This window comes from Rattus norvegicus, chromosome 4 (assembly GCF_021556685.1).
Source record: "Rattus norvegicus strain SHRSP/BbbUtx chromosome 4, alternate assembly SHRSP_T2T, whole genome shotgun sequence".
NCBI classification, from domain to species: Eukaryota; Metazoa; Chordata; class Mammalia; order Rodentia; family Muridae; genus Rattus; species Rattus norvegicus.
The window spans coordinates 12,169,160-12,196,873 of record NC_141537.1 but is presented as its reverse complement, the minus strand read 5'-3'; the positions used below and the strand labels follow the sequence as shown (position 1 = coordinate 12,196,873).

At 45.3% G+C, this 27,714-nt stretch overlaps 1 protein-coding gene, 1 long non-coding RNA gene and 1 other non-coding gene across 3 annotated transcripts; 2 read left to right on the top strand and 1 right to left on the bottom strand.

Moving 5' to 3' along the window:
- Positions 1 to 1,524: 1,524 nt before the first annotated feature.
- Tomm7 (translocase of outer mitochondrial membrane 7) lies at positions 1,525 to 8,430 on the bottom strand. The gene is made up of 3 exons (NM_001135174.1): positions 8,277 to 8,430; positions 5,737 to 5,785; positions 1,525 to 1,698 (listed from the first exon to the last, which is right to left on the bottom strand). Exons 1-3 carry the CDS (start codon positions 8,377 to 8,379, stop codon positions 1,683 to 1,685), a joined length of 168 nt encoding a protein of 55 aa, NP_001128646.1. The 5' UTR covers positions 8,380 to 8,430; the 3' UTR covers positions 1,525 to 1,682.
- A 13,460-nt stretch (positions 8,431 to 21,890) lies between these two features.
- Positions 21,891 to 26,092, top strand: LOC100909675 (uncharacterized). The gene is given in 4 exon segments (NR_110709.1): positions 21,891 to 22,206; positions 23,422 to 23,461; positions 24,008 to 24,049; positions 25,100 to 26,092. It is a non-coding gene; the product is annotated as an uncharacterized LOC100909675 (long non-coding RNA).
- Positions 23,517 to 23,587, top strand: Snord93 (small nucleolar RNA, C/D box 93). Its single transcript, XR_015687341.1, has one exon. It is a non-coding gene; the product is annotated as a small nucleolar RNA SNORD93 (small nucleolar RNA).
- Positions 26,093 to 27,714: the final 1,622 nt, after the last annotated feature.

Below are 27,714 nucleotides of genomic sequence, written 5' to 3'. Positions count from 1 at the left end.
CTTGGGGCTATCAGGAGACAGAGAGCATCTTTCAGTTATTTTTTAATTATTTAGTGTGTGTGTGAGTATTTTGCCACCATGTATGTCTATGTACCATGTGCACTCTGTGCCCATGGAAGCCAGATGAGGGCACTGGAGGTCCTGAAACAGGAGTTACAGACCATTGTGAGTCACAGTGTGAGTGCTGGAAGCCAAATGCAGGTCCTCTGGAGGAGCAGCCTGTGGAGGAGCAGCCTTTTAAATGCTGAGCCATCTCTCCGGCTCCCTCCGAAGGTCAGACTGATAGAGCGTCCATCACTGAGTATGATGGAATACAGATGGCTAGGAGAGCTATTGTTTAGCCAACTGCTATGATTAAAGAACTAAACTCTAGACTGGGGCTGTGCTCCTTGAGTGATCTCTGAAACCTGTGCCCTTATCTTTATTTGTTGTAAAATTATATAAAATGGCTTTCTTTTACCTCCACTAGGTCTGGCACCACAGTGCCTCAAGATGTCTGGTGGATATCTTAATTTCAGTCAGCAAAGCCTCTCACCTGCTCTGCTCCATCCCATATCACACTGCCGATGGCTTCTCTCTGAGCCTGGCAACAATCTCTCTACCCATCCACTTCCCAAGGCAGGCTTCACCATGCTAGAAATATACATCCCAACTCCGTGGTGACCCAGTGTCTCTGCTGCCACTCACTCTCCCAAACACAAATTGCCACAGGAAAGAACACACAACACAATAACCTCTGATTCAATTGATAAGATATAATTGCCCACCTAAACATACAAAGCCCAGTACACATCCATCCCTTAGAACATTCATAACAACCTATAAATGTGCAGAGTGGAATCTTAGCGTCAGCCTCCATGTTCTCTCCCCAGCTTCTCCTGCAGTCTCCTCCAGTCTCCCGTCTCCTTCCGTTGCAGTCTCCTCCCCTTCCCTCTGCCCATCCTTCCTTCTCATCCAATGACAGGCCTCGTTCTATCTTTACCTGCCTTCACCTGTATGACAATCTTACATATCTTCACCAAAAAGTTGGGCTAGAAAAAGAGGAGGGTGTTAAGGATGATCCTGTGGAGGACTCAAGTGTGGTTCCCAGCTCTCACTTAAGCAGCTCACAACTGTCCGACTCAGTCCCGGGGCTCTGATGCCCTCTTCTGGCCTTTGTAGGTAACACACACACACACACACACACGCACGCACGCACGCACGCACGCACACGCACACACGCACGCACATGCACACACATGCCCGCACACACGCACACACACGTGGAGATGAAGGGGAGAGTAAAATAATAGAAAATAAGTCCTTTAAAAATAAAGTAAGAGGGAAGCTCAAGGCAGACCTGACAGAGCTTCCCTGGGTTAAAACATTTGCTACCAAGTTACATCCCCAGACCACATGGTAGAAGGAGAGAACAAGCTTCTGCCGTAGACTGTCCTGACTTCCATACTGGTACAGTTCAATACACACACAGACACACAGACACAGACACACACACAAGTTTTAAAAAGTATGAAAGACAAAATATAACATTGTTAAAAATATTTATTTTGATAGTCTATCGTAAGTCAGTACAGACTCCACTCTGCCTCAGATGTGTTGAAATGACGTCTCCTTTCTCATCCAGCCGGAGCACACACCTCCCATGTTGCACTGCGTCCAGATCCAGATGACCGAACAGTCCTTTATCCCCAAAGTAGGCTAAAACATTTATGAAAGGAAAATAAGTTAACATGGAAACAAAACCTTTCTACACACAGCTGAAGAGCCGGGTCTAACACACTCATGGTTATTTCTCTATTAAACTCACTCACTAGAGGACAAGAATCAGTATCAGACAAATTAAAGATAACAAAACAAAATCCAATATACAGAAATATAGTTCTTTTACTTTTGAATGTGGTTACCTTGAAAAAAAATTTCAGTTGATGTATAAGATGAAGTCAATCAAAAGATAAGCAGTGGGGGCTGGGGATGTAGCTCAGTGGTAGAGCGCTTGCCTAGGAAGCGCAAGGCCCTGGGTTCGGTCCCCAGCTCCGAAAAAAAAGAACAAAAAAAGAAAAAAAAAAAGATAAGCAGTGGTTTTCATTAACTTAAAGGGCCAGGGCACTGGAGTAGACTGGTCTACTATTCCACAGCACATGCGTAACACAGCACCACCCTTACTGAATACTGCGTGAGACTGTGGAAAGCCCACCATGTGGTCACCACTCCTGCTTCTAACCTCCACAAATCTGGCAGGGAAATGGCTACACAATGGAGGAAGAGTGGCTCTCACTAAGGGCCACCTTGGCTCACCCACATCCCTGGGGCAATCAGCCACTACTTCCACTTCTGCTACCTCACGAAGGGGACAGATCCCCACAGCATTTGTTAAAGGGAGGGGCACCAGGATCCAAGAAAGAAAAGAGACATGTTTCATGTCTAAATCTTACTGATTAAAAATGTGACTTCGTGACAATGAGGTTCTGTAGTTTATCCTTAACGGCCATCCAGGCCTTTTATGCTTAGCAAACACAACATGTATTCATCATCACAAATCAAACTGTCTCCCACTGAGTCCAAGTATTTACATATAGCTAAGATATGAAAGCAAACTCTTCAGCTAAGATTTTTTTCTCGATGGATTAAACGCCCAGAATAAAGAAAAGACAATCTTCCTTGGTCTAACACAGATAACAGATAATACTACTCATCTGACCTAAGGCTTAGCTGGGTGTGATGAATTAAGCCTATAGGTCAGCGCTCAGAAGGCAGAGGCAGGAGGATCAAGAGTTCAAAGCCTAGGGGTTGGGGATTTAGCTTAGTGGTAGAGCGCTTGCCTAGCAAGCACAAGGCCCTGGGTTCGGTCCCCAGCTCCGGAAAAAGAAAAAAAAAAGAAAAAAAAGAAGAAAAAGAGAGAGAAAGGAAGAAAGGAAGAAAGGAAGAAAGGAAGGAAGGAAAGAAGGAAGGAAGGAAAGAAGGAAGGAAGGAAAGAAGGAAGGAAGGAAAGAAGGAAGGAAGGAAGGAAGGAAGGAAGGAAGGAAGAAAGAAAGAAAGAAAGAAAGAAAGAAAGAAAGAAAGAAAGAAAGAAAGAAAGAGTTCAAAGCCTAGCCAGGTAGTGGTGGTGCATGCCTTTAGGTTCAGTGCTTGAGGCATAGGCAGGTAGATCTCTGGGTTCAAAGCCAACTTGGTCTATGTAGTGAACTTCAGGATGGCCAGGGCTATATATAAAGAGAGACCCTGTCTCCAAAAACCAAAACTCAAACAAACAAAAAGTTTATTGATCAAGTTACCTGACAAATGCTGTTAATATTTATATAAAATATTGTTATTTAATTCTCATGCCAGTCTAATTTAGGAGGTGTTCTATCCAAATTATATTTCCAGATGGATACAGCCGTGACTGTGGTGCTGTGTCTGAAGTGAGTTTTTCTCTGAAGAGATAACTGCTTGCAGTCACCAAGCCAATCGAGAGCGGACAAAGTACCTCACTCCGGTTTCACAGAAAAGGACATTCATAGTTCAAGGAACAATGGCTTAAAAAAAATAGAAACTAATGGGGAGCTCTGAAGGCAACTTTAAGAACCTGTTCCATGAGGTGCAACCTGCAATCTGAGCTCTCAGGTGGCTGAGTTCAATGCCAGCTCGGCCTACAGAGTGAATTCAAGGCCAGCTTAGGACACACAAGACCCTACCTCACCTCTCCTTGTCCCCCTCCAAAAATAAAACCACACAAGAAAAAGAATCTGTGTCATGACAGACCAAAGGAAAGAATTAAATGAGGGAATAAAAAAGTGAAGGCCACATCTGAGGGATTGATTCTTACAGGAGAAACTACCGCACACTGGGCCAGACTATCGAGGCTTTGGACATCTACCACTTATCAACTACATGTCCTGCTCTGGAGGGACTGAAGTGACACTACAGACAAAATGTACAAAACACCTAAGTTGGCATAGTGACTCTGAGCACTATTACTGCAAACTGCCAATGTCCAATGTGAACAGAGGGTTTGCTGGGGGTGTGGCTCTTAGCAGAATGCTTGCCTGACATTCACAAGGCTTTGGGTTCATTCCCCCAGCACTCTGAAAAAAGAAAAATTGAAATTGAAATTTGAAGTACTTCTAGTATAAGTACTTCTGACAAGGAATAGCCAATCTGTATTTTCTGCATATGCCTAAAACACAGCTGAAAACCCACAGTATCACTGCAGTGTCCATGGTCGTCATAGCAACTGGAATACCAGTCCTTCAGGACCACATCCACCTATTCAGACTCTGCTTTTATCGTAATATTTACAGCATTTGCACACATGTACATATACAGTTTTCACAAGTTACTATGTGTTAAAAGCTGAATGTGCTCAAAAGCTCAAATATTAAAGATCTACTGACCAGCCTACAAAATACTGGAAGTAGACAGAACCTTTAAGAGAAGAAGTCTCGGGCTGGAGAGATGGCTCAGCGGTTAAGAGCCCCGACTGCTCTTCCAGAGGTCATGAGCTCAATTCCCAGCAACCACATGGTGCCTCACAACCATCTGTAAAGAGATCCGATGCCCTCTTCTGGTGTATCTGAAGACAGCTACAGTGTACTTATATATAATAAATGAATAAATCTTAGAAAAACAAACAAACAAAAAAAAATTAAAAAAAAAAAAAAAAGAGAAGAAGTCTCATGGGAAATTAGATCATGGAGGCACGTCCCTGAGTGGGATACCGAGACTAGCCCATCGTCTCCCAGCTTCCCCTTCTCTATCAGGTGAGCACCCCCTCAGTCCTACTACCGTTACAGACTGTGCTGCCAGGATCAAAGGCTCAGGGCCGAGCAACCTTCGCATAATGCCTCCTCGACTGTGAGCCGGAATAAACCTTTCCTCCTTATAAACCGACCGACTCATCACACAGTGATTGATTAACACACACACACACACACACACACACACACACTATGTGCACATACACACACACACACAAACTATGTGCACACACACACTCACACACACACCATGTGCATGAACGTTTTGAACAGCTTATATGTATTCATATACTTGGACTTACTAATCTAAGAACTCATCATAAAGAATGCAAACAACGAAAGCTCTATGCAGTAAAATGAATAGGTGCTGAAGAGATGACTCAGCAGTTAAGAGCGCTGGCTGCTCTTCCAGGGGACCTGGGTTCAGTTCCCAGCACCCACCCACACATAAGTTCACGACTGTCTGTAATTTCAGTTCCAGAGGATCTGACACCCTCTTCTGGCCTCCATAGTCACCAGGCGCACACAGGAAGCACAGACACACATGTAAGCAAAATACTAACACAAATAATAAGTTATCTGTAAAGATTTAAATGTTACATTGTTATGAAAAAATACTGAGACCCCCAAGTAACTGACAAATAAAAATATAGGGATATCAATTCTAATTTAGGTGAAAAGATAAAAATTCTATGTATCGCTGTTAGAATTTGATACACAAGTTTACCCTCTCACGGGATAAGGAGATGAATTAGTTCTTTTCTTTTTAAAACGTGTATCATTATGATTATAACATAGTAAATAACGAGTTTTCAGATGGGAGAAAGAAAGTAAAGCAGCTACACAGTAATTAATATCAGCTAGACTAAACTACAGTATTTCTTCCAACAACCCAAGGCTACAATGACTGGTGATGTTATGGGCTCTCCATTTCCCAGTGATTCAATACCAATTAACATATGTGCACCTGCCTTCAAATGTTGATATTCAAAAGCATTACCTTAAAACTGATGGTTCAGGCATTCCAGGATCTGCACCCCTTGTGAATCCTGAAGGAAGAAAATGGAAACAATTACAAGTCCAGCAGACAAAATGTCCACAATCCAATCTGGGACACCTCAGCTGGTCGCCCCAGCTGGCCTGTGCCGCTGAAGGTTCTAGCTTTCACCAAATGTGGAGCAGCACCCATGACCTTTCGGCAGAAAGGACAGTTGTTTCCACCATGCGGTAAGCAGATCATGTTAGCATGGCCTACTTTCATTCAGTCACTGCCCAAGACTAAGTCCCAAACCACAGTGGAAAACTATGGAAAGCTTAAAGAGAAAGTATAATTGGGTAAATCTTACTGTATCATCCAAAAACTGCTCTCTTCATAAATAAAGGCCCAGACAGAAAAGGAGGAAAAATAATTTAATATCATTAATTAATAAATTAATAAATTAATATCATCTTTTAGATCAATATACCCTAATTTTAAGTATGAAAAGCCCTTTACTATTTATACAATTTAAATTCAGTTGATGATATATACACTAATTTCCTGAATAAATGATTAAAATTAAGAATGTCAAGAACTGTGAGGGGCTGAGTGAGTGTGGTAACCAGCACTTGGAATCCCAAGTTTGATAAGAAAAAAGTCACACACAACAAAGGTGAGGGATCTGGATTTTATCCTACTTTCAAGCAACAATGGCTGGTCTCTGACCCTGGTTGAAGATAAGCATCTGGGTCAGGAATATACACAAAGAAGTGCTGGAAGTGCAACCCTTCCAGCATCAATCTTTTTTTTTTTTTCCCCCCGGAGCTGGGGACCGAACCCAGGGCCTTGCGCGTGCTAGGCAAGCGCTCTACCGCTGAGCCAAATCCCCAACCCCTCAGCACCAATCTTAAGTGGCCTGACTTGGATGCTAGAGTAAAAATCACTACAATGACAAGCCCTAGGAGAGAACCAATGTGCGTCCCCCAGTCCTCAGACCGAAGAGTCTGACAAGAAGCTAAAGCTTCGAGCTAAACAGAATCTCAATCAAGACGTTCTAGACATAGCTGTACACAACTGCAACCCGTTAGCCAGAAGCTGAAGGCCAAGAGGAGCTTGGGATTACAGCCAAGCCAGCCTAGGCTGCGTGAAGGCGGTAGGAGTGGCAGTGTACCTCAAAAGAGCATAGTGTACCTGCAATTCCAACTGCACCAGAGACAGGCAGAATTGCAGGCTCAGCCAGCCTCACCTACAGGCAGGCTATGAAAATGGAGGGGTGCTGCAAAGAATTGTATGGACAACATAGCCTAGGAAAGTAAAGCAGTGGGTGGTGGCACGTGCCTTTAATCCCAGCACTCAGGTGGCAGAGGCACAAGGCTTGCAAAAAGGCCAGTGTGGTCTACCTGGTGAACTCAGGACAGCCAGAGCTACATAGAAAGACCCTGTCTCAAAACAAGTAAACAATTATTTATCTGATACCTATATAATGTCACAATCTGAGATATTTTTTTTTCTTTCAAAATAGAAGAGGAAAGAGCTGGATGTGACAGTGCAGGTCTGTGATTAAAGCACTTGAAAGGTAGAGGAAAGAGAATGAGGAGCTCAAGGCTAGCTTGAGCTCCATGAGGCACTGTCTCGACAACAGTAATACTTAGGAATACCAAGAAAAATATTTAGGTCCTATCAAAATATCCTGGTTGTTACAGCTCATACACGTCTCATAGGTACAATAGCAGCCTGGAGAAATGTCCAGCCTAGCTAAAGGCTACGCCAAGCCTACAAATAAATGTATTTTATCTCGTATAATGCAAGTCATCTAAAACAAACCAGCAGTGGCCCCTTGTGAAGGCCCCGCTTTAACATGTGAAATGTCAAATTCCATTTTCGAGCTCTGAGACCCAGAGCTAAAATCCTCTGCTATTTCCCTTTTATCTTATGGGTTGAATAAGGCAATTAAGATTAAAAATTTTAAAACTACTCAACCAGGGACAGGATAAGGTTCAGCGTGTAGCCCTAGGTGAAAATATACGCCTGGACACTTGGGCAAGGAAAGTACGACTTTATGGCTCGGTTTCTTTCTCTGCAAAATGGAGTCGGTAACTTCTGGGAGAAAAAAAAAATCCCCGAAGTCCTTCATTATACAAGAAAACTTAAGCATCCAACTACAGTCATAATCATGAGTTAAGGTAGTGGTGTTTTAACCTGATTAGCGTCTTTCCATTTAGGTTAACCTACAGGCGAGGAAACGCCCTAAAAGCCAAATAGGGGAATAGGGAATTAACCTTTCTGTAGGGATCATAGACTCCTAAAATCAATCTTGAAAGGTCTTGCTTTTATTTTACAGATGTAAGTACGGAAATATAAGGGGTTGTATGATTGGTTAAACACTACCCAAATAGCTAAAAAGAACTCGAAGATCGATTCTTGAGCCTGTCCAGACAGCTTAGGAAAACGTGGACCACATGGTGGCTGGGTTTATTTTCCCTGCCCCGGAAGACCAAAAGAGAGACTCAGACCCACCAACCCCTGCCCTGCGGCTCCTCCCAAGATCTTCAACCACTGACCCAGGTAAATCACGAGAGGAATAAAGCCCCAGCGGATGGCAAACTGGCCGCCCTTGAAGAGCTGCTGCAGCCTCTGTTTGGCTTCCTTGCTCAGCTTCACCATGACGACGACGGACCAGCCGAACGATGAGCCACCACAACCAAGACTGCGTCGGGATACAGGAAGGGAGAGGAAGTGCGCATGCGCCGCATGCGACCTTTACGGCAGGAGTCGTGAAGCATCGCCTACAGCGGCCGTAATCCGTCGCCCTCCACCAATTTAGCTCCGCCTTGGCCCCCGTGGGAGCCGCGGGCTGTGCTGGTTCGCTGCTCTCTACTCGTCTGTCACGTTTTTGTCGTTGTTGTTGTTGTTGTTACGAATCGGGCTTTTCCTTTAGGAGGCGGAGAGGGGCGGAGATTATCTCTCAAAATAAGAGCTTTAGGACCCTCAATGTTTAGGACCATGCTATCTTCGAACCCACGGAACTTCTACTGCATCTGCATCCCGAGAGCTGGGATTCAAGGTTCGCAGAGTTTATCCTCGGCTTCCCTGGTTGCTGAAGATTGCAGTACGCGCTTACTTGCGGCCTTCCTTTCTTTGAGAAAGAAGGAATGTTAATAAAATTCCAAAGTACAGAATTCTAGTATCCACTATTCTGTTAACCTGGCTAAGTTCTTTACTATCCTAAAATCAGTTTCTTCGAGCCAGAAGTATGACTGCCAAAACCGAACGTCATTAGGGCAGTCCTCAGGCTTTGTTCTCCTTTGCGCCCATGCTGTTTTTCTTTTTTTTTTTTTTCCGGAGCTGGGGACCGAACCCAGGTATTGCGCTTCCTAGGTAAGCGCTCTACTACTGAGCTAAATCCCCAGCAATGCTGTTTTTCATTCACCAACATTTTCAAATGCAGGAAGTTTCGCATGAAATACGTGTTTATTTGTTTATCTTTGAGACAGGGTCTTACTTTGTAAATTGGCTATCCTAGAACCGTTTTGTGTAGTCCAGACTGGTCTGGAACTCAAAGAGATCCGCCTACCTCTGCCTCCCTGGCGATGGGATTAAAGGCTACACCACCACTTTTGTTTGGCTCTTGGCCGGACAGAATCCATTGCAACAATCAAACTGGAGTTTTGACTGCTGTTGACTGCGTGGTGTGAGTTTGGGCTTCCTTGTCTTATGCAAGTTCTAATACTTAACAAGCCATAATTTTCTGGTTCACATCTTGTCCTTAAGGTAGAAGGTTGGTGGTTGTCCTACCAGTGTCTGATGACATGTCTCAAGCTCTAAGAGAGTTCTTTCTTACTCTTATGTGTACGGGTGTTTTGCCTATGCCTGTGTCTGTATACTGTGTGCGTGTCTTTATGCTTTATGTCGTGTGTAAATGTGAACTATTGCTGATGTTTATTCAGACCAGAGGTGTAGCACTCCCCTGGTGCCAGAGTCCCAGGTGAATGTCAGCCACCCGAAGTGGGTGACAGGAGCCAAAATCAGATCTGCAGGAGCAATACACACTCAGCCACTGAGACAGCTCTGCAGCCCAGTATTCTCTTTGGTTAAACTTTTAAAAATTGAAATATAATTACATGATTTTCTTCCATCCCCCCTTCTCCAACCCCTCTAGTACTCCCCTACACTCTCTAAAAATCCTTGACCTCTTCCCTGTTGTTACACACACACACACACACACACACACACACACACACACAACTAGCTGAATCCTTTCAGTGTTACTTGCATGTACAGGATTTCCAGGATGACCACTTAGTATAATTCATTAGGGGCCTTATTCCTGAGGGAAGACTCTTTCTCCCACTCTGTATCCCTTAGCTGCCTATAGTTCTTTGTCTAGGGGCGGGGCCTCATGACACTCCCACCCTGTACGTCTGCACGTCTGTTGGTATTGTCATTGTTCAGGTCTTATTTAGACCACCACATGGTTGAGGTATCATAGGGGCAGCTTCCCTACCCTGTCTATGAGACACATTCTCACAGCAGACCTCTAAATCTCTGGTTCTTTTTTTTTTTTTTTAAGATTTATTTATTTATTTTATGCATATAAGTACACTGTAGCTGTCTTCAGACACCAGAAGAGGGCATCAGATCTCATTTACAGATGGTTGTGAGCCACCATGTGGTTGCTGGGATTTGAACTCAGGACCTCTGGAAGAGCAGTCCGTGCTCTTAACCACTGAGCCATCTCTCCAGCCCCCTAAATCTCTGGTTCTTATAACCCTTCCTTCTCTTGTTTTGCAATGTTTCCTGAGCCTTAGATGCAGAAGTTGTGTTGTAAATATATCCACTGTGGCTGGGCAGCCCAGATCAGGGATTCTGCATTTTGACCAGTGTGCTCTCTATAATGGTCTCTGCCTGTTGCAAAGATAAGCTTCTTTGGTGAGGTTTGGGAGCCATGGGTATATGCGTAAGTATTCAGAATGCAGATAGGAATGAGGTTAGTAACGTAATGAGTTTAGTAAGGTAGCTTCTCCTTGAGACCCATGACCTCACTACTCCCTCACTGGCAGATTCCCAGGACCAGGCACTATTCTCTCCTGTTGCTCAGGCCTTAAGTCCAACTAGATGCTGTTAGTGACTGCCAAGGTGTGAGCGCCACTATTTAGTCCCTGGGTCTTTACTCTTTATGTAGCTCTTTGTTAACTGAGCTCTTCCAACACAGACACTTTCTCATCCTTCTGTCTATGCTTGCTTAATAGAGAGTGCAGTGGACCTGGCATGGGGCCTGTCACATCCAACAGACCTGAAGTAATCTTCTTTTGTCCCTCATGGAGCCTTACTATATGGTAGATGCTAAAGATAGAATATTTGGGGGTTAATTTGTTCATATAAGAGCCAGATGCTAAGGGGTCATTAGTTTTAGCAATGGAATCCAAGGCCTTATACTTGAAAAGCACAGACTGTATCATTGAACTACAACTTCAGCCCAGGATTAGTTTCTGAAGAGTAACTTTTCTCTCATCATTGAGGGTGAAGAGGGGACTAAATAGTTTATTCCAGTCAAATGTTAATAAATATGCAAAGTCTGGCAATGAGACTATGCATAAAATGTGACAGAAAGACAGTGGAAGAATTTTTTTAATAATTTATTTCATATATGTGAGTATACTATTGCTCTCCTCAGACACACCAAAAGAGGGCATCAGGTGGTTGTGACCCACCATGTGGTTACTGCCATGCTCCTGCCTTGATGATAATGGGAGTTGAACTCAGAACCTTTGGAAGAGCAGTCAGTGCTCTTAACCGCTGAGCCATCTCTCCAGCCCAACAATGGAAGAATCTTAACATTGCCTACGAAAGTCAAGAAACTTTGAAGAAACCAGTATCAATCAAACTGGAGTGGAGGATAAATGACAGAGATAAAATCAACAGAACCTGTGGATTATGCTGACTGAGAGAGGTAGACGGGTGATGGCCAGCTCTGAATCTGTGCCATTTACCCAGTGAAGAGTTTCAGTCCTTGACAGCCATTAGGTGGTCTTGCCTTACCTCAGCAGCAATTCCTACTACAAGGCCGGGGAATGAGGGCAATGGTGCAGTGCTTATCTGCTCCTTAGATAAAGTTCTTGTTAAAAGAGGACGGTTTAGACTCAATGTGACCATGTATCCTTGATGTGTCTCCATGTTCAGATCTCAACAGAGTACATAAAATGTTTTAAGAACCAAGACCTAAGGGGTTCTCCCTCTCTGTGGTCCCCACCCATATTTACTAATGGACACACCTGTCTGTCTTGGTATTCTGCAGAGTACTACCCTTATCCTTCCCTTTTCCAAATGCCAAGACTCCCCTTGTGGTGGTTTGAATATGCGTGTCCCAGGGGGTGGCACTATAAAGGGGTGTAATCTTGGTGGAGTAGGTGTGTCACTGTGGGTGTGGGCTTTAAGACCCTCCTCCTAGCTGCCTAGAAGCCAGTCTTCTCCTAGCAGCCTTTGGAACAAGAGGTAGAACTCTCAGCTCCTGCTGCACGATGCCTGCCTGGATGCTGCCAGGCTCCTGCTTTGATGATAATGGACTGAACCTCTGAACCTGTAAGCCAGCTCCAGTTAAATGTTGTTTTTATAGCATCTGTTCACAACAGTGAAAACCCTAAGACTCCTCTGTAAATCTGTTTTGTTTGCATGATGGTTTAATCTTTATTGTTAACTTGACTGGATGTAGAAACACCATGGACACACACCTCTGGGTGAGTCGATGCGGGTGTTTCCAGACACTAAGGGTTTAAGACTCACCTAAAAGTGTCATTGCCACCCAGACTGTGGCAAAAAGAGAAAGGAACAACAGCAGCACCAATTTGCTCTCTGTCTAGGAGCCGTCTCATGCTCCTGCCACTGTGACTTCCAGACCATGATACACTCTAACTGATGTCACATAAACTCTTCTTGTCTTTAACTTGCCCTTGCCAGAGCAATGCGCAAAACAACTAAAACACTGGGGGAAGGGCACTGGGGATTGAACACACGATAAGTAAGGGCTCTGTAGCTCAGCTGTCCCCCTAGTTCTTTTTCATTTTGACAAAAGATATTACCAGGGTATCTCAGCTGGCCTTCAATTTGCAGTCACATTCCTTAGTTTCCCAAGTAGCAGGCCTGCCAGCTGAGCTGGTGATAACTCTCAATAAATCTGTGTTCTGAAGAGCTTAGTTTTCGGGACTACTGCGAGGAATAAAAGCAGTTACTGTTTGTGAGAGCTTTCCACAGACATGAGCATGCTGAACATGTAATATCATAGTCAGTGAGAGACACCCAGAAAGACAAGAGTGGTTAAGAAAAAAATAGTTTCCTTTGTACTCATTTGGAATCAAAGAAAATTAACTTGAATTGTAACATTGTAAGGTGAAGGATCAGAAGAAACTTCATAAAGAACAGGGCACTTAGCTAATGTTAACACTGCTTTTGTCAGCCATGATGCTCACAAATTAGTTGTTCTGGAAGATGGAGTATGGAAGCTTTTCAGCAACCTGAGCTGAAAAGGTAAGGTCACCGAGGTATACTCCCCACTCAAAGGTTTACCATCTAACTAGAGCTAAAGCACACACTTACACTACTCTCCAAGTGACTAGCTTTGGGAAAATAAAATGTAAAGACAAGATAAAGTGCAAGGCCAGGAGGTCAGAAGGTTTGCATCAGAATCCTGGCCCTCTCACTTAGCTCTGTGATCATGGCTAAGTCCCTTCCTCGTGTGCAGGAGAGGAAAACAGTTCCTGCCGCCATCCCTGTAAACACAACTCAGCCTGTAACCTGCCTAGCTGAGTGTAACTCACTGAGCTAGCAGTCTCATCCCTTGGCCTCCACAGAGGGGTAAGTCTGGTAGCATCGCCTAACAGTGACTCACACACAGAACACATGCCACATCGGTTGTTCTTGGGATCAAAATTTTCCAGACTTGTTTTCCCTCCCATTCTAAAGCTTCCCTGGAGGAGCTTTCTTGGCACCAGTTATTACACACACACACACACCCGTGTGAGAGAGGCACAACATGGAATATGCAATATACAATAACCCCACGTGCGTGTGGACTTCCCAAGGGAATTCACTTCAGTGTCTGCATGGACACTTGCTGGATTCTAGAGTTACATCTCAAGGATTGCCAAGGAACTAACTGAAGGAGATCACTGGGCATTTATTTCCCAGGGTGCCCTGGGTAGAATTGCAGGTGATTAGGAAGGGCTCTGGATCACAAGGGTTTCACAGGGAGTTAAGATACGTTTTTACTGTAAAGGAAGTTAGAGACCTTTTGTGTGTGAGAATCCCAGAAAACTGCACTTTACATCTGGGAAGGAATAAGGCCATATATGGGTAAGCCTTAGGCTTGGTCATTGTTTCAACGTTCTTATTTGAAAATAGCTCTCAATATAAGGAGTACTGCCTCTGTGTGGACAGCTTTCACAGCAAATGCTGTTAACTGTCAGGGAAGTCTTTGCTCAGCTGGTGGGATTCTTCAGCCAGAGAGCAAGCCTTTCCTTTCCCATGTCCCCTTAATTCTGTCTTTCTCTCCTGCCCCACTGTGTTCATCCTCAAAGAATACATTTTTACTAACACAATGCAATGAAGAAAAAAAGGACATAGGTGTAGAAAATGTGACTCTAGAATCAAAAGTGCCAAGATTTTAGTTGCCAAGATTTTAATAGATTCTGCAATTGACTTGAAATATGGACCTTGTGAATTGGTTGGTCCATAGCAAAGCAGCTAATTAGTTCACCATGGTTACCGGGAAAACAGTGCTCTGCTCCTAAAATGCAGGGAAGTAAATGAGAAGGGAATTTTTTATGCATCTTGTTTCTCAACAAGACATACAACAGAGAAACAGCACGTGCTTTCCCACATTTTAATCCCTCGCTGGGCCTTTTGTTCTGCCAGGGCTCTTCTGAGTGATCATTTCTTGCTGCTGTGATGCAGCTTACTATTGTTAAGCACATCAAGTAAGTATTTGCATGAAATACGATTTTAACAAAGACTGACGAATCTCTTCTTTTCAATCAGATGGGCTGGCACACAACTTTAACAGCTCTCTGTGAGTTTAAGGCCAGCCTGATCAACATACCAAGTTCTAGGCTACCCAGAGCTGCACAGAGAGACCCTGATTCAAAATAAAGCAAAGAAACAACCAACAACTGGGCACACCATGCATACCTGTAACCCAGCACTCCGGTGCAGCAGGGCACAGCAGGCACACCTGTAATCCAGCACTCAGAAATCAAGTTCATCCCAGCTACTACACAGCAAGTTCGAGGCTACCCTGGGCTACATGAGACTCTGTCTCAATGAAACAAGGCGTTACTGAGACATCAACCAAATATGACTATATCAAGAAAAAGGAGTTTCAGTGTTGGGGATTTATTTAGCTCAGTGGTAGAGCACTTACCTAGCAAGTGCAAAGCCCTGGGTTTGGTCCCAAAAAAAAAAAGCCCCAGCTCCAAAAAAAAAAAAAAAAAAAAAAAGAAAGAAAAGAAAAGAAAAAGGAGTTTGGGGAACAGAGTATACATACTCCTAGTAACATTAAAGAGAACAGGCCCCAAGTGTATAGCAGACCATGCATTGTAGGAACCTAACAAGAGCCATAGAAGACTGGGAGTAAATTCACCGCTAAGCGATGCCCCAACTCCCTCTATACCCCCAGGGTCCTAACATCTTTTTGAAAGCTTGGAAAGCAGAAATGCTAGAGTATAGATATTGGGGGGTTAGAGGAACCCAGAGAGGAGGAAAGAGGAGGAAGGAAAGGGGGAGAGAGGAGAGCGACAGAGGAGGGAGATCACAAGAGAGCACTTGAGTAGAATAGAAAACTCCAGCCAGGAAACCATGAGGCCAAATTGTAAGAAACAAGACAACAAAACTGTTGAATTAAAAATCAAGAATTGGACTTTAGCCTGAGAGCAGTTGCAAACCTGTCAAATATTTTAGGAGAAAAAAATAAAACAAACCATGAAAATCGAAAGCATTTTTAGAGCCTGGGTAGATCCCCACCCCCCAATTCTCTTTTCCTTGTCAAAGCAGAAATCATAGCCAATGGAGCAGAGAAAGTAATGGGCTCAGAAAAGAATTGATTGAGGATCAAACGACCCTTCTGTTTACCTGGCAAAGTTCTTCTATTTAGGAAAATGTCATCAGCTCTGGTTTTGGGGTGTTGGGGAGGGCTCTGAAGCCAACAGAAATAAAATCATGTAATTTAAGTTGAGAAGCTATGGAAGGGCCCAGAGTGGAAGTTCTCCTCCCCACTTCTCTTGGTGCCCGTGCTCCTATACAGTCTTCCAGATGATTCGCACCTGAGAGCAAAGGCACAGACAAACCACGCCCATCCCCCTTCTAAATGGGGCCGACATGCATATATATTTATCTCACATTTGAACTAAAAAATGTATCAAGAATTCATTATTTGAATATATAAAACAGCCTTACTTTAAAAAAATAAATGCATTGCATCATAATAACATGCATTTAAAATTTTGCCTCCTCCTATTCTTGCAGCAGAGTTCTTGCAGGAGGAAGTGGTGTCTGCCTTCTCATATCTCTTCTAAGAAGTTTGTCTGAGCGTATGGAAATGAATAATAGCTCTCTCTCTCTCTCTCTCTCTCTCCCCCTTGCTTTTAAACTTGAAAATAAGATACATTCTATATAAACACTATCTTGTCTCTCTTTTTATTTAAAAGTATTTTTAGGAACGCAAGTGAAGTCTTTGAATTAGCAGTCTCTTTACTGTGACGATGTTCTAGTCATGTACAATCCTTTCGCTGAGGGAGAACTGAGCGAAGGACCATAGACTGCTATTTTGGAGCTTCTTGTGAGTCTTGAAGTATGTCAAAATTAAAGAAATGTAAGTATTTCCTGATAATTATTCAAAATTAGTATACAGCGTCCTTCTTCCAGGGTTACCTTCAATAATCTATTAACTTGCACCCAATGAAGACCAACTGTTATTTCTGTGCATGTCCAATCTTTGATATGATAGTCAGACATCATCAGTGGACCCAACTAAGAACCACAGTGTGCTGAATAGTTCTGTGTCAGACACAGTGGGAGTCGTCTGGAGGTGGAAACTTCAACGGAGGATTGTCTGTAGGCAAATCTGTGAAGCAGACAAACCTTGATTAGTGATTGATGTAAAAGGGCCCAGTCACTGTGGGCAGAGCCACCCCTGGGCAGGTGGCCCTGGATTGTATTAGAAAGTAAACTAAGTGAGCCATGGAGAACAAGCCTCTGCTTCAGTTTCTGCCCCAGCTCCCTGCTTCTGCTCCTGCCCTGACTTCCCTAGGTGACAGAGAGTGATGGGGACATGTCCAGTAATCCCTTCTCTCCCCAGCAGCTTTTGCTCCCCATGTTTTATCACAGCAATAAAACAAAGCAAAACAGGGTCTGGAGGGAGAGCTCAGAGCTGAAGAGCACCGACTGCTCTTCCAGAGGTCCTGAGTTCAATTCCAGCAACCACATGGTGGCTCACAACCATCTGTAATGAGATCTGATGCCCTCTTCTGGCCTGCAGTCACATATGCAGGCAGAATGCTGTACATAAAATAAATAAATAAATCTTTTTAAAAAAATGAATAAGTCTTTAAAAAACAACACAAATAAACAACAACAAACTAACGTATACAGCAAAAACCCTAATAGAAACACAGAGGCCAGAGAGCGCTCACCTTAGCCATCTTCCAGTAACTACTTTTAAAATATGTTTTTTATTATTATTATTGTTGTTGTTGTTGTTGAAAGATCCCATGTAGAGAGACCCTTACTCAAGTCTTGGGAAATCGCGGACCCCAGACTCAGAGAGACCATTTTGGATGTAATAAGCAAAGGCGAGGTTTATTACGGAGACCTATTATAGAGATCTCCGGGCCGACACGTATCTCACGCAGGAGACAGAGGTGTCGACCACGAAACTCAAAAGTCAGAGGGTTATATAGAGAAGGCTAGGGGGTTTTGGCGTGGTTACATACAATTGGCTCATTCAAACATAGCAGTGAGAACAAAGCAGAAAGAGTACATGCTAGAAGTCAGGGGTTTATCAGGGGCCGGAGGACACCTAGTTGAAATATGGCCCTGAGTGAGCTGGGGGGAGATGTCTTCCTGCCAGACGTCCCATGAATCAGTCTCATTAACTCAGGCTGGTTCCTGCATTCCTTTTCTTTATGGCTTGCCAGTCCTGCCTGGACAGTGTTTCCTGTGCTCCTTTATCTTTATGGCCTGCTAGTCCTGGCTACAGGGCTTAGCCCTGGGTCTGTGGCCTTTTGGGGTTTATTCTTTTAATTTTGTATCTCTAAACCTAGAATTCGTATAATTCTCCTTTCAGTTGTGTGTACATGTCTGTGTGCATCTGTGTGGTGTATATGTGTGTGTCTATGTGTGTGTGCTGTATGTGTTTGTGTAGTGTATGTGTCTGTCTGTGAGGTACAATGTGTGTGTCTATGGTGTGTTTGTCTGTGTGGGTCTGTAGTGAGTGTGTCTATGTGGTGTGTGTCTGTGTAGTGTGTGTTTGTCTGTTGTGTGATGTGTGCATGTCTGTATGTTTGTTGTATGGTGTATGTCTATCTGTGAGGTATGTGGTGTGTGTGTGTGTGTGTGTGTGGTGTGTGTATGTGTGTGGTGTGTGTGTGGTGTGTGTATGTGTGTGGTGTGTGTAGTGTGTGTGGTGTGTGTGTGGTGTGTGTATGTGTGTGTGGTGTGTGTGTGTATGTGTGTGTGGTGTGTGTATGTGTATGTGGTGTGTGTGTGGTGTGTGTAGTGTGTGTGTAGTGTGTGTGGTGTGTGTATGTGTGTGTGGTGTGTGTATGTGTGTGTGGTGTGTGTGTGGTGTGTGTATGTGTGTGTGGTGTGTGTATGTATGTGTGGTGTGTAGTCGTGCACACGCCACAGTGTGCATATGCAAATCAGAGGAAATCTTTGAGGTATCTTCCTTCTCCTTCCACCCTTCCATGGGTTCTGGGACTGAACTCAGCAAGTACTGAGCCACTGAGCCACCTCATTGCGCACCTCTCTTCACTTCTTTTGTCTCTGTCCCCAGCCCTGTTACTTCCCGATTATTCAAGAATCAATAAGTCGATAGTTGCAGCAATGTCTTCAGGTTGAATCGATGGCAGGTGTGATTCTCTTCTCCCGCCACCTCTCCATCTTCTCCTTCCAATTAGAAGTAGGAAGAGATAGCTTGTGACAGAGTCCGTCCCGTGTCAACAAAGCTGTTCATGTTGTTTGCATTTAAAAATAAAATGAGGGGCTGCAGTGTTGCTTTAATCCGTAGAGTGTTTGCTGTGTAAACATGAGGACTGAGTGTGAAACCTCGCACCATGGGAGGGGCATGTTTCACAGAGGCACTTGTCCCTAATCCCAGTGCTGGGGGGTAGAGGGGGAATGGTGGCCTTTGTACTCACAGGAATGCACCAGAGGAGCCTGGGATGTTAAGCACACAGGGTTGTTTCTTCAAGAGAAGTAATGAAAAATCAAACCTGTTTTCCTCCCAGAAGCCTGGAGCAGACATACTTTCTAGCTTGGTGATCTCTGCACAATCTGTGTAGCTGAAGACTTTCTGGTACTGGACCCTTCTCCAGACCCATTCTTGTAAGTTTGCTTTTCCACCGTCAAGCTACAGAACCTATTATGGAAGGTGTCACACGTACTTTATAAAGAATTTCGTTGTAGTCACGTCTGAGCTGTCTTTACTTTGTCCCACAAAGAGATTTAGGTATGGCCCCATGATAGTGGCTCGTGCCTTCACTCCCAGCACCGAGGAGGCAAAGGCAGGCAGATCTCTTGAGTCTGAGTTCCAGCACAGCCAGTGCTATACAGAGAAGCCTTGTCTTGAAAAAATGAGAGAGAGAGAGAGAGAGAGAGAGAGAGAGAGAGAGAGAGAGAGAGAGTGTAGGAGTGCTTCCTTGTGCATGTGGGATATCATTATAAGGATGGTTTTGGCCAGATTTCGCTGTGCTTAAGTATACCTAAAATAACAACTAGGGTCTGACTGCCAAAGTTTTGCCAGTGCTGGCCACTGAGTCCTGTTGTGCTGACCTGCCTTGTCACCTCACCTGCCATGGCTCTTGTCTCTGCTGCCCATATAGGTTGCAGGGAGGGGAGGACTGGAAGACCCCACAGGCTTGCTGATGAGTCTAACTGAAACAGTGAGGTCCAGGTTCAGTGACAGAACTTGTCTCAAAAAAATAAGGTGGAGAATAATTGAGAGAAACACTAACATTGACCTCTGACCTCCATCTGCACGTGCAACATGAGCACACACAAAGACACACATATACTCATAAACAAATAGAAAACATATTTAAGGTAGCCATAGATATGTTTCTATGTTGGGGTCCAAAAATCCAAAACAGTCTGGGCAGGCATAAGAGTCAACAAAACGAAAGATCTTCACTTGAATTAGGTAATAAAAAGTGACCTGACAGGAACAACGGCCCAGATTCTGTCTGACTGTGTCTTTGAACGTTCATCTTAGTAAATATTTAAGCAGACGACAAAAATGTATTGCACTCAGACCACTACTGATCGATCAGGGTCTTAGAGCAGACTCAGGAACTGAACTGCAACCCCAAGCCAGTAGAAATCCACAAACGTCTGTGCCAAGTTATCCCACCCATCAGGATTTAGGGACTGGGACTTCCAAAGAATGTGTCTTTGTGGTGCACTTCTCCCGTTCCTCCTGGATCAACCGCAGCGGGCGCTGGCATAGCATTCCGGTTTCAACTCACCAAGCAGGACGTCAGTCACCCAGGGAGGTCTTGGGAATTTAAATTTGACTTACGGCCTGTTCCAAATGGCTTCAGTTTGGTTCCTTCTTACATCACTGTCTTCTGAATACAGCATTTCCATTCCCACAAGCAATGGATGAGTCAGGTCTGGGGTCCAGGCGTTTTGATAAATGTGTAAGTGGTACAATGGTGGTGTCTTTTCAGTTCCTCAGTGGCTTGTGACGCCTAACATACCAAGAGCATGAAGGGTAAACAAGACTTTTGAGGGCTGTTGCTATAAAGAGAAATAAAAGGTGGCAGGATGTGGCCGGATGTGGCAGGAATTAAATGGTGGGGTTTGGTCTGTTGATCAGTTTGCTTTTGTTTTTACAGGGCTAGAAAGATGGTTTGGCTTAAAGAGTGCACTGCTCTTGCAGAGGACCTGAATGTAGTTCCCAGCACCTAATTCAGGTAGCTAACAGCTATCTGTAAGTCCGGCTCCAAGTTGCTGACACCCTCTTCTGGGCTCTTCTAGCCTCCTCAGGTACAGAATACATACATGCAGAATCACAGACAGACGCAATTTTATATTTTTTGAAGTCTTTTCTTTAAACAAAAGTTCTCTGAGTTCAAGCCCAGTCTGATTTAAGAGAACCTGCCAGGACAGCCAAGACTACAGGGAGAAACATTGTGTTGTGGGGAAAACAAACAAAAACAAAAACAAAACAAAACAAAACAAAACAGACAAAACCCCAAATAGGCCAGCCTTATTGTGTCAGGCACAGATGCCTCCGGGGTCACAGAAGGGCTCTAGGGCAGGATGTTTACAGATCTTGGCCAGCATTGGAAGTGCACAGGCAGTAGTGGGATTTCTAGGCAGGGGGTCCTCCCTTTGTACCAGCCCTCTTTAGAGAGTCCACTTCACATCAACGGAATGTTACCGTTTCCTTTTTTTTTTTTTTTTTTCTTTTTTTCGGAGCTGGGGACCGAACCCAGGGCCTTGCGCTTGCTAGGCAAGCGCTCTACCACTGAGCTAAATCCCCAACCCCTACCGTTTCCTGAAGAGGAGCAAATCTATTAAACATAGGTCTTCAAATGAAAACAAGCACAGAAGGGTGTGGAATAGTACCAAATTCAGTATATGACTTTAAGAAACACGGGGAGAAGAAAAAGAAATCCCCACACTGCTGTGGGACCAAGATCATCTCCTTTCTAACCTTCAGGGAGGTGACAGACTGCAGTCAGGGTAGAGAGTGGGACAGCTGCCCTGGGGTAGGGACCGATTGGGAGCTCTGGTGCCGCCAGGGGGCGCACGATGGCCCGCGCAGGAGTCAGGCGGGACCCGGGGAAGGGGCGGGCAGGAGGGGAGCTGGGTCACTCTGGTTGGCTGAGCCCGAGAGCTCAATGTCCGGTCCGTTTTATAAACTCAGTCCCGCCCTAGCTCCCTTCTTTTCCGCCGCGGCGCGTTTTGGTAAGGAAGGTCCGCCTTGAGAATCGCAAGATCCCACCACGTGGCCTCGGGGGGTCCCCATGGCGCTCGCCCCGCGCGCCGGTCCCTGCCCGTTCGCGGCCCTTCGGTGTGTAACAGGCGATCGGTCTCGAGCAGCCCGGATTTGTCTCCTCTGGGGTGGAGGCGCCACGTCCGGATGGTCCGGGGTGCTGGGCACATGTGAGGCTCCCGCGCGCCCAGTAGCCCGGACATCGCCTATTTAGGAAGCGGATGAAATTCGGAGATGTGAAAGCGGGAAGCAGGAGAATGCCAGTGTTAGCAAGGACGGAGGTAATTTCACCCACGCAGCCTTCAAATGCTGCTTGGCACTTTTTGTTTTGTGCTTGTTTTTAAAGTTTGAGGGCGTCATCCGAGAGCAGGGATCCTTCCTCTGACACAGACCCTGCGTGTTTGGGTTTTTGCCCTGGGGGGGAAATCTGAGCGTCTGGGCACTTAGATGCTTAACCTTTGTGCTCCATGCTGTGGAAACAAGTTGTCTTACGGCAGAGTTCCTAAAACCAGGCTTAGGTTTCAAATGAGCACCCTGGAGTCCTGCCTGCTCACTACTGCTTTAACATTTGTGAAGATCTAAATTTAGATGTGAGCGCCACTTAGTTTCCTATTGATTTGCAAATTCTGAATTTGCCATGAGGAGGCTGAATAAAACGTCAATTTAAAAAAATAATTTATTAAATTATTGAGGCAGGATTTCGTGCTGGCCAAGGAAGTCTTTCTGCCCTAGTACCCAAGTGTTGGGATTTACGGACATGAGCCACTATGCTAGGTGAAGGCCATTTTAGAGGGAACTTAGTGTTGTGCGCTCTTGTAAACAACTACCTTATGTGCTCTGCCTAATACTGCAACAAGGGAACATGGAAGTGGGGTGTAAGCCTTGCTTCTGTTAGGGGTTATGTTTGTGTTAAGCAGTTTGCTTTGACGGAAGGCAGAACAGCATGAGCCACTAAGGACTGCATAAAGCAAGTTCTAGCGTTTCGACTTCCTTGTTCAGTCTCAGCAAACAAATTTGCTGCTGCTTCTGGCTTCGAAGTCAATGAAAGTGGTTTAACTCGCCCGAAAGAAATGGTGTAGAGGGCTGGAGAGATGGCTCAGAAGAGCACTGGCTGTTCGTCCGGAGTTCAACTGTAAGCAACCACATGGTGGCTCATAATCATCTATAATGAGATCTGCTGCCCTCTTCTGGCAAGTAGGCAGAACATTGTATAAATGATAAAATAAACCTTTAAAAGAAATACCGTAGCTAGTAATTTTGTTTCTAAACTTTAAGAGTCTGCTTCTGAGGTGGATTTAGTCAGAAGGTTGTCCCAGAGGGAATAAAACAGACTCCCAGCTGTCAGCAGTGTGAAGGTCAGAGCCCTGTGCAGGAGTAAATGCTCATCAGAGGCAGGACTCACAGCATCAAATGCAGCCACCAGAAAGGTCCTGGATATAAGAAGCTCTGACGTGGTACATGTTGCATTGCTGACTTTTTTTTTTTTTTTGGAGCAGATGTGGCCGGCGCTGTGTCCAGGATGATAGTGAATTCAAGGTATGTGTCAGATGGGAAGATTTGACTTTCCAGGGATAATCCCAGAAACAGTTCTTGGCCAAGGATGAGAACTCTAACCTGACTGGATATGCTGCTGTGATGGGTTAAAGGATTTACCTGAGGCCAACAGAACAGGCAGGAATTTAATGCAGTCACCCCACCCACATCTTTTTAAATTAGATGAGGGGCTTGGGGACTGTAGTGAGAGGGCTTAGCAGCACCAGGCCCGGTCACCGTTGATTCTGGGGTCTGGTGGAGAGAGCCAAATGTCCAAGTTCTTGGATGTCATGTGTGCTAGCACACCTGTGTGCACACTCAGAAAATAATCAATGGGAGTACTGGTTCGTGGATTAATACTTACAGAGATGGCTTTGCATTTAAAGTCTTGTTAAAACATTCCTGAGTAGACGTACCCAGCGTGCTGGGTAGTGCTGTAAGGATTCTGTTTATACAAAGACTGGTAATGTCAGCATCGTCTGCACGTCGGCGTGTTGCTGTATTCTCTAATGGTTGCCGGTCTAATCACCTCTGGTGTTTCTTCTGCAGCTCTGAGCCCGAGGTGAACTGGTTCAACTTCCAGAAGAGAAGGTAAGCAGCCGTGTGGAGAGAAAAGGTTTTAGGTTTCTTTGTCCCCCCCCTCATACTGGGAACAGATAAATTTTGAGGCAGTCCCATTGCATATAGAGAACATGAGAATTTTTTTGCCTGTAGAATTCAGTGCCATTATTTAGTTTTCTGTGTGTCAGCTCTAGCGTGAATCTTGCTACAATATTAACATAAAAGCCAAATTTTGAGAAATTTGGCTTTATTTATAAAATTTTTACTTTTATCTGTTTTGCCTGCATGTCTGTGCCATGTACGTGCAGTGCTTATGGCAGCCAGAAGAGGGCATCAGATCCCCCAGGAATTGGAGCTGCTGGCAGTTGAACCTCCAAGAAGAGCAGTGGGCCCGGGCGCTTCACAGCAGCCCTAACCTTTGGCGACTCAGAATTATCCAGCATAGTTGAGAGATCTGGTGTTCCCGGGAGAGTGAGGTGTGTGGTCGGCTCCACTGGGCGATCTGGCTCAGGACCTGCCGTGTGCACCCTCCCTGTCGCTGGAGTGAGCAGACAACATATGTGATTAAACGACTGGGTGGACACCTCCTGTTCAAATGCCCTGTAGAGAAATGAAGCAAAGCGAGGGTTTTCAGAGACCCTCATAATTCTAAGTGAGAGTCTTGGACATAGAGGCTGAGAGAGAACTTTACATTTTCCAGTATGAAGAGCTGTGGCTCTCCCAGGCGTGAGCAGAGTAGCTCTAGGTCTGGTGGTGTGGGGTGGTAGGCACAGTCTACCCTGTCTCACCAGATCTCCCTCCAGCTGGAGACACTATTCAGTCAGCCTTCCAGCTACCCCAGAACCTGCCCACGTCTCTGGCATAGTGGGTGTGAGGCAGAGCGCTTTAGTTTGCTGATAAGGGAAGCACATGACCTCTTCCTCAGAGAACGCGTTACCACTAACCAACTCTGACCAAGAGGAAGAAAGTGTAAAGGACTTAACATGGCCACAGACGCCCATCTCCAATGTAGGAATCTCACGCCTGCCCCCGGGCCCACTGGTCTCTGGCCTCTAGTAAATGATTGTTTCTTATTTCTAGGTTTTTATCAAGGAAAAGCCAGTGAGATTACCTGACGGCGAGTAAGCCAGGTGTTCCTGACGGGGTCCTCAGATCTACCATCGCCTGCTAGCCTGACCCCTCAGACTGTCCCCCTTGTGAACAAAGGACGGACTGGTGCACAGTAGCCCTGTGGATCCGTGCATCCCAGGTGAAGCCTGCTACTTTGGCAGAAGAAGACAAAGCTCAGCTCTGCTCACCTGGAGGGTCCAGGTTACCGAAGACCCTTTAAAATTAAAAGTCACCAGGAGAACCGAAGATGTAGTGTCTCCTCCTGACAATTGTGCGACAGGAAGCTCTTGTGCTTCGTTTCTATCCAGACAGAGGCCTGTGCCTGGAATGGCTTGGCCTCCTGGAGGTCCCTGGCCGTCTCCCTGCAAACAGATGGTGACTAGGATCTATGCTTGCGGTGGAGGTGACTTCTGTGTTCTAGCCTTGGTGATCTTAGCAACTTTAAGCCTGTCAACAATAATCTAATTTTAAGAATATAGCAGTGTGGGAAGATGGTCGTGTACCTTTAGATGTCTCAGGAACTGAAAGTTCAGAGAGGGAAACGTCTCACACCATCATGATCCTGATAAACTCAATGGCTGCGATGAATACAACTGCTGCGCCCATTAGTTCCCAGCAAATAGGAGAGAAATTAATTGCAGTTACTAACAACATGACTGTTCCAGAAAAGCCTTTCCCCCCTTTTGGGAAAGTTTTGTTTAGCATGATTCAGAATAGTAGTGACTCTTAGAAAGATCATAGACAAGTTCCAACAAGCTGAGCAAACTTCTCGAGTTAACTATGGTTATTTAAACTATTGTTTGCAGTTGAGAACTGTTTCCTAGACTGTATGTTTAGCTTTCCTTTTTGCCGGGGACACTTGGTGGGGTGATGAATAAGAGCTGGATGATTGCCAATTGTGATGTACCTGTTCTAACTGCTTAAATCTATGCCAAGAAGTAAAGCTTTTTACAGCTGCACACACCTCGAGTTTGTGTCTGTCACGCTAAATCCGTTCTCTACCTGAAATCCAAGCCTTGGTCCCTCTGCTGACACACTCCCCTGGGCGGTCTGCGACAGACAATGCTACTGTATCTTAGTTCCTTTCCCATAGGCCCAACCAGTGCCAGCCCTCACCAACCGCGTAACTTAACCTGGATGGTGATAAATGGCGCAGGACACATAGTAAGGAGCAGGTCTATGGTCACCATGCCCAATCAGTGGTGGCTGGACTTGTTCTCTGACATCTGCAAACTGGTTGTCTGGGGCCACGACCTGGGACCTAAAGGAACACCCAGATCTTCAGAAGGTTCCCTATACCTGCACTTCAGATGAGTGGACGGTCAGAGGACCTGCATAGTGAAGTTGCTGTCATGGCCACTGGAGAAAAACCCCAGAATTTTGTTTGCCCTGGGTTCCATCGGGGCAGATCCCTTGATCCTAAGTGTGGGGGTAAACTTGATTTCTGTTGTAAGAGTTGGGGGTGCGAGACTTCAGGACAGGCACATTGGACCTCAAGTTGGGACTATATCAAAGTAGCCACTAACTATTCCCTTAAGGACTATGTGCCAGCGGAAGTCTCAGCGGAGAGTGAATGGAACTGGTGTCACCCACTCCAGGTCACTTTCACTGAAAAGGGTTTTAAAAAAGTCTACAGACTGGTTGAAAGGATATACGTGGGGCCTCAGATTCTACCTTGGAGGATACGATGAAGGGTTAATATTAACCGTTAAATTATGGGAAGAGGCTCTTTACACCTCCCTTGGCCCCAACCCAGTTTTAAGCCCCATCAGATCCCAACCCAAACTTCAGAAGCCCCCGCTTCTCCTAGGCCACCAGATCGCCCGCCATGGACATGTCATCTGCGGTTCCCACCACTGAACCCCTAAGAGAAGGCTTCCATCTGTTTGATTTAGTTGAAAAGGCTTTTAAAGTTCTTAATGCTACCAACCCCAAGGCTACGGAATCATGCTGGCTGTGTTATGATGTGGCTCCCCCCCTATTATGAAGGCATAGCATTTATAGGGACTGTCAACCAGACAGAGGACATCAACCAGTGCAGGTGGCAACAGCGGCAAGATGTCAGGCTTACTCTGTCCGCAGTCACTGGGTCGGGATTGTGTATGGGAAAAATCCCCCCCCCCCCTCGCAGGAGTTCCTCTGTAACCAAACTTGGCCTATCCCTTCCGGTGGGGGATACCTCTTGCCACCTACAGAGGGGTGGTGGGCCTGTTCCTCCGGACTCACTCCTGTGGATCTGCAAGTCTTGAGAGACACCCAGGACTTCTGTGTCCTGGTACAGATAGTCCCCAGACTTATTTACCACCCTTATGAAGAACTTTTATCCCATTGGGATAGTGGACTACCAAGGGCCAAGAGAGAACCCCTCGGCATCACGCTCTCTGTCTTATTAGGACTGGGGCTAAGGGCAGCAGGTGCTGCCACGGGACCCACCGCCTTGGTCATACATGATCAAAACTTTAAAGGCTTGCAGGCTGCCATAAATGCAGATATACACCGGTGCACGTCCCTTAGGTGTGGAACAGGCGATCAGTCTCGTGCAGTCTGGATTTGTTCTCAAGGCAGACAAGGACAGGAATCGACGT

Coding starts and splice junctions, on each gene's coding strand:
- Tomm7 (NM_001135174.1), bottom strand. CDS start 8,379: ATGGTGAAGCTGAGCAAGGAAGCCAAACAGAGGCTGCAGCAGCTCTTC. Junction 5,786..8,276: donor TCCTCTCGTGATTTACCTGG/GTCAGTGGTTGA, acceptor TTCTTCCTTCAG/GATTCACAAGGGGTGCAGAT.